This window comes from Amphiprion ocellaris, chromosome 23, assembly GCF_022539595.1.
Source record: "Amphiprion ocellaris isolate individual 3 ecotype Okinawa chromosome 23, ASM2253959v1, whole genome shotgun sequence".
Lineage (NCBI taxonomy): Eukaryota > Metazoa > Chordata > Actinopteri > Pomacentridae > Amphiprion > Amphiprion ocellaris.
In genome coordinates, this window is record NC_072788.1 from 20,885,638 (window position 1) to 20,900,973 (window position 15,336).

The window sequence follows — 15,336 nt, forward strand, 5'->3', positions numbered from 1 at the left end:
CATTTTACCACATTGTAACAGCTAAAAGCATATATATGGCATTGTATAAAAAGAGTTTATGTTAAAAAGTACTCCACCAATTTAGTATTCCACTGCTACACAGATAATAGCATCAAAACAGATCAACCAGAGTCAAGGTTTCGTCTTCTTTGTGAAGAAGGTATCTGGTGCCTAAGTGGGCAAGATGACCAGTCTTTTATTCTATAACGGAATTTCTACATAGAAAAATATAAAAATGAAAACATCAATATCAAGATATAACACATCGCATCTGATATACTGTTGCAAGGATTATAAGACAGAAAAAAAAGCACAAACTAACTATAGAGCAATTTAACAGTAAAACGGTATGATGTAAATTAATTATGACATGGCAGATCAAAACCACATCACCAGTTTTATTCAATAAAACAATCTCCAACAAAATATATACAAATTCATTAAGTGATAAAAACTATTTGCAAAAAGCATGTGCTTGATAGAGTCTCATCAGAAAGTGGTCAGAAAGATTTTTGCTAACTTGCCGGGCTTCCTGATATTTTTCCTCATCACGTACATGCATTTTAATTTTTCTACTTTCACACACACACTGGACTGTTCCCATACCAAAGCAACTGAGTACAGGTGTGTTAGAGAGCTCCGGGTAAAGGAGTGTGTCACTGTAAAACAGGATGATGCTGAAAAAGTCAACCACCCACGCATTAATAAAGATAAAATTAGCCATCTAAAATCTCTTTAGACTCGTCTCTCTGCGCTGATTGGAGGCCGCTCCCTCTCGCCAGGCCTGTCGTCTCGAGTCGATCGGATCAGGTAGCGGCTGGCATGCTGCAGGTTCCACTGATATTTGGAGAGGATCCTCAGGCAGTCCTCTCTGGAGCAGAGGCTCAGCGAGTACAGATGCTCCAGCTGAGGCGACAAAAACACATCTAAATGCGACTGTGGATATGTGTTTGCATTTTAGCCTCTAAAATCTTCCACAGAAGGTCAGAAAGCTGCTGGTTTATTTGCTTTCTGTGGGTTAAAACTTTCAAACTAATTATCTCAATTATTATTCGCTTTGTATTGTATTGAAGTAAATATTTGGAGAATGATGAATATCATTCACTTTCACTGCACTGTATATTTTAGTATCTGTTTATTATTTCATTCAAGCTTATTGTACTTTAAGCTTTTATTTATCTTTTTAAAAGACATTGTGTGTCTCTCTCCTTTTCATATTCACAAACAAGTGACTTTGAACTGGCTATTTGTGGAAAGATGATTGTGTCGTTTCATGATCTGACCTTGAGTTGTTGCTCTGCTCGCAGTGGGTTCCAGTCGTTGCGCTGAAGTGCATTATGAACCTCTTCTGTGGTTACGCCATGTACTGCATCCATAACCTGAGCAGATCAACATGCATATTAGATTTTTTTCCACTCAGAAAGGCTTCATGCAGAAAAAAAGCATCTTGTACACTTAGAATCTCGTACCTGTGCAATGAGACTGTCTTTAGTGTTCTGCACATGAGGCGACTTCTCACGCTCTCTTGTTCGTTCTCGATCCCTCTCTCTGTTGTCTGCATACTCATCCAGTTGTGGGCTAGAGCGTGCCATGTGGGCGGTTTTAGCCAGGTTGGAGGCTCCGGCGCCCTGCTGAGGCAAGTGTTGAGGTTGAGGTTGGGGTTGAGGTTGCATCTGCACCAGAGGGGATGGCATCATCTGTGGAGGCCATGATGTGCCTGGGGCTGGGGGAATTGGAGGTTTCCTCTGGGATTTCATGTTGAAGCGTTTCAGATTGGGGGGTGGTGGACGAGGAGGGGGATTGATACTAGCCTCGCTGAACCGGCGAGTGTCCGGCTGCATCACCACACTTCGAGCTGCAACTGCAGGAGGCATGAGTCTGCCATGCTGATCCACTCTGACCAACCCTGTTGTATGAGCCCGGGGCCGACGTCCACTTAGAACCGATTCCAGGCTCTGAGACATACCTAAGGGAACAGGAAGACACCTTTTTGATGCAGGTCAGTATCACACTAGTTTGTCAACTGAGGCAGAAATCAAGCCTAACAGGGTAGATTTCTTACTGGAAAGCAATCATGCAACTGTAGAGATGATGCAAGCTTCCTGATTAAGACAGCACAGGGCCGACCAGTTAAATGTCAGGAAGCGATTAAGTTACAACCAAGATGGATTAGATGCTTCACATAAATATAAACAAAACAACAAAAAGCAATTTTAAATTCACAATCCATGAATAAATGTACAGTCTTCAGCAGACACTACACGTGATGAAACTGGACTGCGTGATAAATCTGGAGCAATGAGGACAGTTCAGAGTGAGCAGAAATTACAGCAATTAGCAGTGACAGGCAAAAAAAAAAGGCAGGCATTTGTAAATAGGCTAAATAGCCCATTACCACAACTGGAAGATAATGACCCAACAAATACCACAATATATGTGACTTTGGGAGTTTTCTAATTTTATAGCTTTACAACACTGAATTATGGTGAATTTGATCTAGGTTGAAACTGCAGTGTTCAGATGGCTGATGATGACAAACTTTTTATAGACAATCCATCCTTCCATCTATTCATCCGATATCTATACACGGCTTTATCCTCATTAGGGTCGCGGGGGGCTGGAGTCTATCCCAGCTGACTTAGGGTGAAGGCAGGGGACACCCTGGACAGGCCACCAGACTACCACAGGGCTACATATAGAAACAAACAATCACACTCACATTCACACCTGAGGCCAATTTACAATCACCAATTAACCTCAGCATGTTGTTGGACTGTAGGAGGAAGCTGGAGAACTCAGAGAAAACCAACGCGTGCACAGGGAGAACATGCAAACTCCATGCAGAAAGATCCAAGGAAGGCCCAGGTGCAAACCGGGATCTTCTAGCTTTTATCAGCAATGTACGTGTATTTATTCATATAATGTTATGATGATGTTGATGGCTGATGTTAACATAAACCAGACGTATATCATATTACCATCTCAAACCATGAAATTTGCACAGCAGTTCTTGCACTGCCGTATCTTTGCACTTTTAAATCTATTTTCAAGCCACTTTATATTGTGTTGTCTACAGTGTGTCAATACTATATTTATTCATTTTAATTTTTCATCTTTGTACATATTGTAAATATTATTATTATTATTATGTTTATTTGCTGATGTAAATATGTTTGCTGCTGTAACAATGTGAATTTCCCCTGGCATGGGGAGCAATAAAGGATTATCTCATATTATCTTAATAATTATATATAGATTTAATAAATGAAATCATGTCTCATAGCTTTACTCACTACATTCTACAGCTGGTTATATTTATAGTTCTTACCTGCCATTTTCTGCAGATTGGATCCTTCCTTCTCCCTGCCAGGGCCTGACCTCCAGCTGCCGCTGCTGCAGACATCACAACAAAAACACAATAAACCGACATCCTCAGCTCACAAAACACACAGACTGACAGCAGGTGACAGTTCAGTGCTATGCTGGACTTAGCATGGTGTGATGACACTCAGTGACTCATGTACCTGAGAGGGAAGTTTATAGGTTTTCTGTGTCATAAAACTAGAGACTTATTCAGAAAATCATGATTCATAGTTCTTCTGTATTGTTTTGCAGTATCCTGTACATTCAACAGACTAGGAGAGAAGGAACAATGAACTCCAGCCTAGAACACTAGTTTTCTTAAAACAGCGTCTAGAGATGAACTTGAATTTCTGGAACTCTTTAAGTCTAATGTATTACTACTTAAAGTCAGCAAGTTATTCAAGGGTACCTTGTCACTTTTGTTTTAGCTCAATGTATAAGACTTTCCAAATCATTTTCATGGCATGCAAGTTTCCATTTATCACATATTTACTTTTTCTCTGCAGATAACTGTAAATATGTTTAATATGCATCCGAACTCTTTAAATTCAACTTTAATGAAGACTGAGGAACTGTAATACATATGCGGTCAAAACCAGCAATGATAAAACACTTGTCATTTTTGACTGCAACACAGATTATTGAAGCAAAGATACCTAATATACCAAATAGTCTAAATAAGGCAGGAAGGAGTGAATGAGGATTATCACTGACTCATTCAGGTTCTCAGGTGTTCCCCAGCAGTTTTCAGGGTTGATGTCTCCATGCCCAGTGTGATACAGACTTCCTTTTAGTGGGGCTGAGATGAAGGCAGAGCTGGAAGCAAGGTTGGGGCCTTGGTTGCTGGAAGTAGTGGTGACAGGAACAGGAACAGAGGGCTGTAATGGCACAATGAGGCTTGCAGGAAACCAGCCAACTGTCAGTGTCCTCTGGTTCTGACCTCGCCACTCACTCAGCTCCAGACTGTACAGAGAGAGAGAAACCATTGGGTGAGAAGCCCCAACAAGAGTCCTGATAAAGAGATGCCAATAACGTCAGTAACTCTTTAACACTGTGTAGATACAATCAAAGCTACTAGACTTGCTCAAAGAAGCAATACACATTCAAGGGCTCACTGAGATTACGTCTGGAATGCACTAATCACAACAAAGGCCAACTGTGTCACTTTTCTTTACTATTTTGTCACCCTTCTTTCTCTCACCCACCCATGGTCAATGACGGTCACAACGTCATTGGTCACAAGTGTGAGTTTTCTGGGTTCTGCAAAGTCTCTTGCTGCTTGCACCTCCATTGGTTTAGCCTGCGGAGGAAGAAAGAGAAATAAATAAAAATCATACAAAGACATGCAGAAGAAAGTGCTCATTCCTGTCTATGCTTTCACACCTAATGATTGCTAGATCCATAGTCCCTGGTCTGGGTAGGGTCATACCTCTGCCACCATCGTGGTTAGTTGGTTGAAACTGGGTCTGTCAGCAGGATTGCAGGCCCAACACTTCCTCATGACGCCATATAGCTCCTGAGGGCAATCTGGTGGTTTCTCCAGGCGCTCGCCCTCCCGCTCTACACGCCACAAAATCTAAATAGCAGAGAGTAAAGGTCTGTGATGCTGAAATTCTGAGTCACAGATCATAACACAAAAAAAGTCTAAGGGTGGGGACATACATTCTAATACTGAAGACAAACACTTTGACAAAAATTAATACAAACAGCAAAAACATTGTGTGACTGTTCAGATGCTGACAAGCCTGTACCTGTCGGCCCGACAGACCAAACCAGGGTTCTTCACAGTAGGTAAACATCTCCCATAGAGTGACACCAAACATCCAGACATCTGAAGCATGGGAGAAGGAGCCAATACGAAGACTCTCTGGAGCACACCTGAAGGAAAAGCAGGAAAACAAACCACAAGGAAAGAGGTAATGGGTGAGAATTTTAATTTCATTTTATTAATATTTCCTAATGGAATTTTAAATTTTCCCATTAACAGTCCTTACCATGCAAACGGGATCCTTCTGTGTGCTCCCATGACATAGTGGTCTTTCTCTTGACTCAAGCCTCGCATTAGGCCAAAGTCCCCAATTTTCACCATCTCCCTGGATGCCAGCAGCACATTTCTAGCGGCCAGGTCCCTGTGGATGAATCTCCTGGTCTCCAGGTAGTCCATACCTGCCACAATCTGAGTAGCAAAGAGCCAGAGGCGGACCAGAGGGTACTCATATTGACGTGAGCGCAGGGTGTCATATAGTGAGCCCAAAGGGGCCAGCTCTGTTACCTACAGGAAGGAAAAATAGATCAGTTTGTATTCCAGCTCCTAAATACAAAGACAAATTCATTATTCCTTAACCTACCATCTTGAGCGGCTGTGTGAGCACCACACCATAGAGTCGAATAATGTTGATGTGGTCTAAGGACTGCATTGTGGTCACTTCTTGGAGGAAGTCCGTCAGAGTGTCTGTTTGCCTTGACATGCTGCTTCTCAGTGATTTTACAGCAACAGGCAGCTGAAAACAGTCAAGACAAATACAAGTCGGTCTCAGTCAGGCTCATATACATCCTCACCCCACAAGGCATTAGTTGAAAGAAAATAAATGCTCTGTAAAGCAACAGGGAGCTGCCACATGATAAGATGATGATAATTATCTGTGGGTCTGTCACGTTATGATTATCTGTTTAATTAACCTGGATATTGCTTGCACATGTAAAAAAAAAGTATATTTTAGAACAAGTACTTACGTTCAAGGTACAGTTTAAATGTTTGTATGCAACACAAGATTGTATAGCTAAATTACAGGTGCAGTTCCTATATGTTGTCTAAAAGGTTTATGGCTGCCTGACTGCAGGATCTGAATCCTTGGCAAAACTGTCATTTCAGTTTTACTTTCAGTGCGGGGGTTTGCAGATCCTGTGATTTGGACATTAGTACTTGCACTTGGCCACACTGACAGTTCAATATTTTTTCAGTCAATTCTTCACTCCAAGTAATCTCTTAGCCTGCAAAATGAGCAGCAGGACCAACAGGCTGTGGGTTTGGGAGGTAATGCATTTGGAATCCTTTCGCTTCTACGGAGACACCTTATCCCATTGATATCACCAATGCCCGGTGGATTGTACCAGTGATGTTCAGCTAAATTTAAATCAGCCACTGCAGTTTTCTTGTCTTGGGGTGTGCCAAGTTACCAGGGTGAGGATGTATAATGGCCATGACAGGTTCTCTGTGATATTAACTCACAGGAACCTAAAAAATGTTCCCCTATTCCATATCAGCTCCACACATGTAGAGGGGTGTGTGTCTTTCTTCTAAAACCAATAAGCAGCTCCTTGGTTTTGTTGACACTGAGCAGCAGGTTAATTTCCATGCACCACTCTGATAACAACTTATTCCTAATTTTGAGGAATCTGGATACGCTATCTGGAGTACTTTGACAGAAACCAGGATATTGGGCATGTGAACGCCTGATCTAGGTCTCTCAACATTTTTTTGTTTTGCTAAGATGCGGAGAAAATAAGATACAACTATACATAGATGATCAGAAAACTGTATGGAGAGATGCTTAACTAGGTTTCTAATAGTCTATATCGTGAATATGATCAAAACCAGAACAACTGTGATTATTGCATGAAGCAACTTTGTAAACATAATAGCCCTGCATATACACTTAGAAACACTTTTTAAAAAATTAGCTTTCATTGCGGGTTAAAAAAAAGAACATGATAACAGTGGTAAACTATACAGCTATCCATTATCTACACACTACTTAATCCTCATTAGGGTCACGGGGGGCTGGAGTCTATCCCAGCTGACTTAGGGTGAAGGCAGGGGACACCTGGACAGGTCACCAGTCTATTGCAGGGCTACATATAGAGACAAACAATCACGCTCACTTTCACACCTACGGCCAATTTAGAGTAATCAATTAACCTCAGCATGTTTTTGGACTGTGGAAGGAAGTTGGAGAACCCTGAGAAAACCCACTCAGGCACAGGGAGAACATGCAAACGCCATGCAGAAAGATCCTGGGAAGGCGGGGACGCGAACCAGGGATCTTCTAGCTGTGCAGACTGTGTGGGAAACTCAATAAATTAAATATGCTGATCAATTTTTTTTCCTCTATTTTATAAAGCATTTCAAGTGTTGTACTATGTAACTTCTTGTTTAGAAGTAGCACATGATATACAGCATCTGCAGCATCAGCAAATGCCCTCAAAAAATTAAGAGACATACACTGCTGTTCAAAAGTTTGGGGTCACCCAGACAATTTCATGTTTTCCATGAAAACTCACACTTATACTCATGTCCTAATATAATTGCACAAGGGTTTTCTAATCATCAATTAGCCTTTCAACACCATTAGCTAACACAATGTAGCATTAGAACACAGGAGTGATGGTCGTTGGAAATGGGCCTTGAATAGTAGTGTAAATAAAGTTTGGGCTGCTCTAGTTGTCTCTTACCACTCTTCCAGTTGGTGTGTGCCATTCTCCTTTCTTCACCACTCCAAAGGACCCAGAACCCAATTTCTCCCCCAGGACCAGCTCACTGTCTTGGATTAAACTAGGAAGGGCTCGGCTGACACCCTCCTGGCCCTGAGCTGGTCCATTTCCACTCCACTGCTCCCCTCCATCTGGCCTAAACACCTGTGTGCATCAATAAAATAATAAACATCTCACTGCCAGGCTTCATATCATGTAGCTCATACACAATAAAAATAAAGTCTTTGACAAGAGGTAAAAGGTAATTAGATGCTTGATACCTTGGGCATCCATGACCGTGAACGTGAGTTTGTTTTGTAGCGTTTTAGAGCATCCCATAATCTTCTTTGTGCTGCAAGAAAAAAAAAGACTCAATGTAATCCTTACATATTTAATATCTTTCAATTTTGGACTTTGTTATGTTGGCGTCTTGCATATTTTTACTCTACAGTGTTACTGTTGCTTGGTTCACTTAGTGTGAAATATACACTAAATGAACCAAGCAACAGCAACATTTACAAAAATTATTTACAAACAAATTGATGAAAAAAATGATCATTACTCACTGCTCTCTTTTATATGATACTGAAAGTAGGCAGAGTGAGGATTGAAATCTTCAGAGTGACTTTTGCTGTTTGGCTCCCATTTCTCTTATTAAAATATTTACAAACTATGCACTTCATTGTCTGAGAATTTTTATTTTTTGCTCGGGACAAGACAAGACATTTCATGACACACATCTGGGTATTTTTGATAGGCATCTTTATCATTCTTGTTGTAATGCCATGGAGATGAAAGATTAACTGGTTAAGTTTTTTTTTTTTAGTTGCAGCCCTACATTAAAATTTTAGGTTAAATGTGAAAATGAACACCCAGTTAGAAACATGGAAAATAAATTAATGTTTCCAGTGGTATCTTAAATCTACTTTACATAGCTTCAATAAAAGCAAAGTTTATCTTTACCTTTAGTTAGATGACCTAAACACCTGAACAATGCGAATTTCTGTGCATAACAAAATATAGATGTCAATTTGTAAAGAGTGCCTGAAATGAACACTAGTTTTTACACTGAGCAAACTCTATCTGCTTACAAATGGTAGAAGATTTGGCTAACAGAAGGATTATTTTTTAAGTCAAACATTAGTTCATGCTAATCCATCGATACTTTAAATGTTATATAAATTGAGGACTTTTCAGAGATTAACACGCTACTGCAAGTAAACGGAGGATAGTGTCTTTGTACCAGGATCAGTTTAAACCCTTTTCTGTCTTGTGATTTAATGAACTTTAATTTATTTTACTGAGCCAAAGCAGACATGTTCTCTGTGTGAGAAAGACTGCATGCATTGATTGACACCTCGACTGAATGACCAAAGGGAGGATAAAGCTCACCAGGTTTGCTGATTCCGATCTGCTCGAGGTCAGCCTCTTTGACATAGGTGAAATGCTCGATGCGGGTGATGTTGAGGCCGTCTCTGACACGGAAATAGAACTTCTCCAGCTGGACCTCAGCCAGGAGTTGGTACAGCCACGGAGTGTCCTGGTCCATCAGCATGACCCAGCCAACCTGCCTGTAAGGTTAAACATCTGAGGTCAGAAGACAATGGAGGGACTTTTTGTGCTGGTTTTGTGCAGTTATATTTGTAAATCTCCTTCACAACAGCAGGAACTGCGTGCTCCATCATGTGCCCAGTCTGAGGATGCAAAGATAGCAATTAAAAACCTGCTCTCTATTGCAATCTACCTCTGTTCATTAAAGAGCCTGTTTAACTGTAACTTTGCGCCCACTCAGTCTTTGTTAGGTTACCATGGAGACCCAACGAAAAGCCCTCGGTGTGTGAAACCAGAGGGGCGTTGTTCAACTTTTAGCTGAGTGCCAACTTTTATCAAGTGCTTGTGAAAGAGTAGGAATCTCAGATCAACAACTAATTTACTGTCCGCTAATTGTGTTCTTTGTGTCAAAGAATCACAGATGGCAGGATGGAGAACAAGACAACACTTTCATTTGCATACTGTAAGCTCACACTTGAGAATGGGCAGGTAGTTGTGCAAATGAGAGCACAATCAGACAAGGAACATTGTGAAAGATGATAGAAAATACAAAATGTGAAGAAGGGCCAGGTGGACAAAGGTGCAGGAAACATGGACATATAATAGATTTGTTTATCTCAGAAGCATGCACATGTAAGTTTAGTTCCAGTGCTGTGGAAAGGACTCAGTTTGAACGTCAAAGATAACGATCCTGCACAGAATCCTGGAGCACTAAGAGTTGGAAACATTACCTCGTGGTTTAGGGCCACCAGTCAAACCGGATCCTGTTCACACAGTATTTATGTAACTACTGATGTGACACTGTGTTGAAATTATCAGGGAACAGTAGCATGACTAAATAAGCTCTGACATGGGATCTCCGGGCATCGTTTTCTCTGACAAATATCTACCTTTAATGTTAATAATAATGCAGTTACACTGTAATGAGTCATTATTAAAACAATAAGGGTGCTGCAAAACTCTTCGCTACAAAATTGAAAGATATAACTCAGCGAATTCTTCTTTGATGGATGCATTCTCTGTTTCCTGCTAAAGGCCTGTAAAACCATAAATCACCCGCTTATCAGTCCACTGAGCCCAGCAGATATGAGTCAGAGAAGGCTACACTGGGGAAAACTAAACAACTAGCAGGGCGACTCTGTCTTTAGCCATCAGGCTGCTCATTCTTACCATTAACAACTCATCAAAGCCAAGCGTAAGAGGGTACAAGCCCGGGCTTGAATTAATTTTCAGGGACAACTCCCATTTAAATTTGCACCTAAGCTGTGTGAAGTGTGACGCAAATTCTTGCAAGGTCAAATTCAAATTTAGTAGAAAAACACAAAGATGCACGTTGGTAAACAAAGAGCTCTGTGATCAGTCTCTTTATGTACAGAGTGATGAATCTTTAACCGGCCCAGCTACTGAAAAATCCTCTCAGCTCAATGGCATGTGTGATCAAGAGGTCAGTTATTTACTTAACAGCCAAATCACAACGACGCTTTTTGGTTTATCACAAAGGCTACCATTTGCAACTTCAAATGGTCAACTGCATTGTAAATCCAGCACAACTGCTTTTGTTTACATTGCTGATGCCTGCTTCCTAAGATCAACACTCAGAAACACAGTCCAGTCATTAATCACTGACAGAACAGCTTTCTAAAAGACTAATTTCTACAGAAGGCGTATAACCTCAGTCTCAATTGTAATATTAAATACCATTAATTCTCTCATCTATTACTACAGTGGTAAAGGTGTGCTTGTCAAAACAACATGAGTATATTTCTGCAGTAAACAGCAGCTGTCAAAGAAGTACTCTGATTGTTTTTATTGAAGGTAAAGTAGCAATGCTGCCATGCTATACTAATATGCAGAAAATATACTTAAAATATCAAAACAAAAGCACCAATGCAGCAAAAAAGCCTCCTTTAATGTTATATTGCATTATGAACTGTTGTCATTGATGGACTGCTGTGTAAGTAGTATTTTTTCTGTATTGATCATATGTTTTCCATGTAAACAGAAAAGCAACTTTAAACTATATAGCTGTAACAAAAAAAAAGCGTATTGCAATAAAAACTACAATATTTCCCAGTGAAATGTAGTGAAACTGCATTAGGTACCTCATTTGGTATGGCTGAAAAGCACAAAATTCACAATTTAATGTCAATATCTTAACAGTACTTCACATGAAACATTTTTCAGCATTATATTTTCCAGAAACTTTCTGATATTATTTACTTGTACAGATTGATAATTAACCTCTGATACTTACGTTAATTAAAAATATTCAGTGCTCTGTAGCAGTCTGTTGACTTAACCACGCACGCCTCGACATAAGTCCTCCATGTCGGCACTGAAAACCCCAGAGACCACACGGACGCTTTTCACCACAAATCACGTCTCATGTCTACCGGAACCTAAACCTCTTCGTAATAAATCAGTTTTTTTCCGGCAAAGCTGTAGCTTTTCTTGCTGTGGTCCGGCGAGATGTCCAGATGCTTTCTACCTGTGTGTTCTCCGCTCTTGTCTCCGCCTCTTTCCAGTTTGTCAGCTAACCACACCTCTTCCTGACTTCACTCACCTGACCTTTTGCCAAAGGGGAGATCTCCAGACAACAACCTTACCTAGTGTGATAAATCACCTGAGCAAAACAGCAGCTGCGCTCCTAGTCAGCTGTAACTATGTGCTAATGTGAGCTAAGTGGAGGAAGTGAAATTAAACAAATGTTCTCATTTTACACACAAACTTAGAACATAATCATTATATTAAAGTGAGTTCTGTTATGATACATTTAAAAAACAGCCTGTTAGTTAAGTATAATCTTAGTCAAACTTATTTTTGCTAACTGTACCAAGCTTACATCAGTTTATGTGTTGTAGACAGAGTTAGCCAGATAGCGATGCAATAGTAGCTAATGTTAGCTAGGGAGATGAAACAGTTTAAGCTTACTGTAGGGACTAACCTGTTCATCTATGTTTTAGCTAAAAAGTTAGGCAGCTTCAAATTTCTAAGATAATGTAAGCTAGGGGGCTGTAACTGTCTAAGCTAGGGTACCTAGGTAAAACAAGTTAACACTCTGTTAGCTTAAATGTTCTGAACATAATAGTTATAGCCAGTGTTAGCCAGACAGCTAAACAGCTCCAGGTAATGTCAGCCACTGAGCTTAAACAGTTTTAGCTCCGTGTGTTTGCCTAAAATCAATTTATCGTGTTTGCTACAAAGGTAGCTGCATTAGTTCATGCTAATGTTTACATAGCAGGACAATTTATTATGAATTTGCCAAAATGTTAGGTAACTAACACAGTTACAGCCAGTGTTTGCCTGATAGTTAAAACCATTCTCGCTAGTAAGCTTGCTGACTAAAACAGCTAAGTTTATCTAGCTACAGTCCTTTAAGGCTGTATACCTTATGTACATTATAAATTATTATAATTAGCCCTCATGGCTAAAACCAATTTATTATGTGTTAGGTATAAAGTTATTTACCCACTGTTGTAGCTCATGTTATCTAGCAATAACTTCCAATATTAATGTGTTTACAGTTTTTAGTTTTTGTTGCAGCTGTTTAAAGGGATGTTGTTTGTAACCAATTAAATATATTTTCAAATGCAGTTGGTTGTTTGTTTGTTTGCTTGCTTGCTTGTTTTTTTCTTTTTTGAGGCAGTTGTTGGTGATAAGGCTATTGAATTAATATTTTTGAATGACCAGTGGATAGTGAAATAAATAAATTGTAGCAACAGTTTAAGAAATTACAGCTTTTAAGATGATCAGAAAGTTTAATTAATATTTTAAACAAAGTGTAACACAATCCTCATGTAGGTCATATCTAGCTCTACTATAAGGCTGCTTTACTTAAAGCTAGGCATAAAAATTTTACAGCAAAAAGTTCATTATCCTTTGACTATATAGCCTCTTTATAGAATAAATAATACATGTATAACATTTATTGTAATGTCTTGATTGTCTTGATCAGAGGACATTACTGCATTTTTAACTGCCACATGACTTGGATGAAAGTTATGTAAAATATTCATGACTGCATTGGAAATTCTTACTGCAAATATTACTATTTATCTTCTTTATTGATCATATTCAGACATGTTCAGACGAAACTTGCTCTGAGCCATGAGTCAAATGAAGGCAAATGGTTTTCTGTCTCTGCCTTTCATTCCTCCATACCTGCTGTTGCCAAGCAAGTTTGACAGGATTCTTTGAGTCGAGCAAGTCGCCGTTCATTTGAAGCAAAACAGACGACACAGAATAGCTGCCTGAACTTTACACTTCCTGGTACAGTATCTCTCCTTTTCACTCCTCCCTGCCTGATAGAAGTGCTGAACACACACAATGGATTTCAGCAGAACAGCCTTTCAAAGCACCGTGCAAACAGGAGTGGTCGTGGGGATCTGTTTTCATGTCTTTCATGCACTTCTGACGAAACTAGCTGCAGGGGCAGATAGCAGGTTGTGCTATGACTGAGAGGGACCTGTTGCAGGAATAGGTTTGGGTTTTAATGTCATGAATTGAAACAATGCGAATTATGACAAGGTAATTAATTAAAGTTTCAGAATAATTCACACCTCAAGCAAATCACCAAAAACCCACTAGATGGGTATTTTATATGACAGCCTGTCATATTAACAATATGATGGGTAGGTAGGGGCGGTAGGGCCAAGAAGGAGTGTGTGGGAGAGATGTTTACACTCCTGCTATCTTAAATCCCATAAAGTTTCTCAGTAATTAACAGCGTACAAAACTCCCCATGTGTGTCTCACGTGAGAGACAGGCCTGGCTGGATTTGAATAGTCATGGCATATCACTGCTAGGATAATGTGGTATTAGCTGTGTGAATATAGCAGAGAGTTCACAGTTAGCAGTGTACCATGCTCACACACATAAATGAGACGGATATAAACCCCTGAAGGGCCTTAGGGATGAGCAGCGTTTCTCCAGGCAATGTTTGCCATTGTCATTATCTTCAAATGGCTGTTTGAAAATGAATGAAACAGATATAAGATACAATAAAAATGAAAGGCGAACAAAGTGAACAACAATGAGATATTTAAACATTTCTTGCTTGAGTAACGTCTATGTTTCATCATGTGAAAGTGTTGATATAGAGGACTCAAATCATGTATTCACAACCTGTAGTGGATTGCAGTCACATTTTATTTCGTGTCAAATATTTGCTATAAATGCAATCCAAAGTACAAATGAAAAAAAAAAAAAGATGAAGGAAGACACAACGAAAAAACATTTATCAAAAATGCAGCCTTGTTCTTCGGCCTGGGTGCACAAGGCTGCATGTCCAAACGTTTTAAGAAGATCTCTTTTTTGTTGGGTTTTCCGACAGGACAATGACCCCAAACACACATCAGAAGGGATAAAGAACTGGCTTGAATTAAGGGTGTAGACTGACCTCCCCAACCCTGCCGACACAGCAGATTCTGTCATTATTATCAGAAGACCTTTAATAAATCTATGAAAGGACCAAAATGCATGATTGTTTTCTGTGACAAAAACACGTGTTTGAATAATTGCATCACAGAGTTAGATATCACTGGAAACCATGAGAATGAGAAGGTGTGTCCAGACTTTTGACTGGTAGTCCAGCAGAGTTGCCAGCTCTCATACTTTTGACATGCAACATCCATTTTTAGGTTCTATCTTACACCCTCACATTGCCCCCCCAAAAATCCTGATCAGAATTAAATATTAAATGATTGTTTCTTTTCTTCACCTCAAACAGGTGAGATGTCACACACAGAGTTACAGTTTATAAGCCACAGTTACATCTTTTGTTACACCGCGGCCATCTTCTTCTATCACAAGTTCTATCGCAATTACTGAGATATTTTTTATTTTACTATAAAAGTCTGATTTGATTGCTAAAGTCAGAAGTCTTTTCTTGTTTGTGTATGGAGATTTTCTGCTTCTACAGTGTCCATAATGCAGATTGTTATCATTATTGAT

General features: G+C 39.7%; 1 protein-coding gene across 1 annotated transcript; it reads right to left on the reverse strand.

The window, feature by feature from the left end:
- Positions 1–176: 176 nt before the first annotated feature.
- On the reverse strand, positions 177–11,849 carry tnk1 (tyrosine kinase, non-receptor, 1). The gene is made up of 14 exons (XM_023283339.3): positions 11,639–11,849; positions 9,226–9,404; positions 8,115–8,185; positions 7,816–7,998; positions 5,712–5,864; positions 5,358–5,635; positions 5,115–5,241; positions 4,793–4,939; positions 4,569–4,663; positions 4,078–4,326; positions 3,329–3,393; positions 1,470–1,966; positions 1,284–1,379; positions 177–906 (listed from the first exon to the last, which is right to left on the reverse strand). Exons 2-14 carry the CDS (start codon positions 9,386–9,388, stop codon positions 736–738), a joined length of 2,295 nt encoding a protein of 764 aa, XP_023139107.2. The 5' UTR covers positions 9,389–9,404; positions 11,639–11,849; the 3' UTR covers positions 177–735.
- Positions 11,850–15,336: the final 3,487 nt, after the last annotated feature.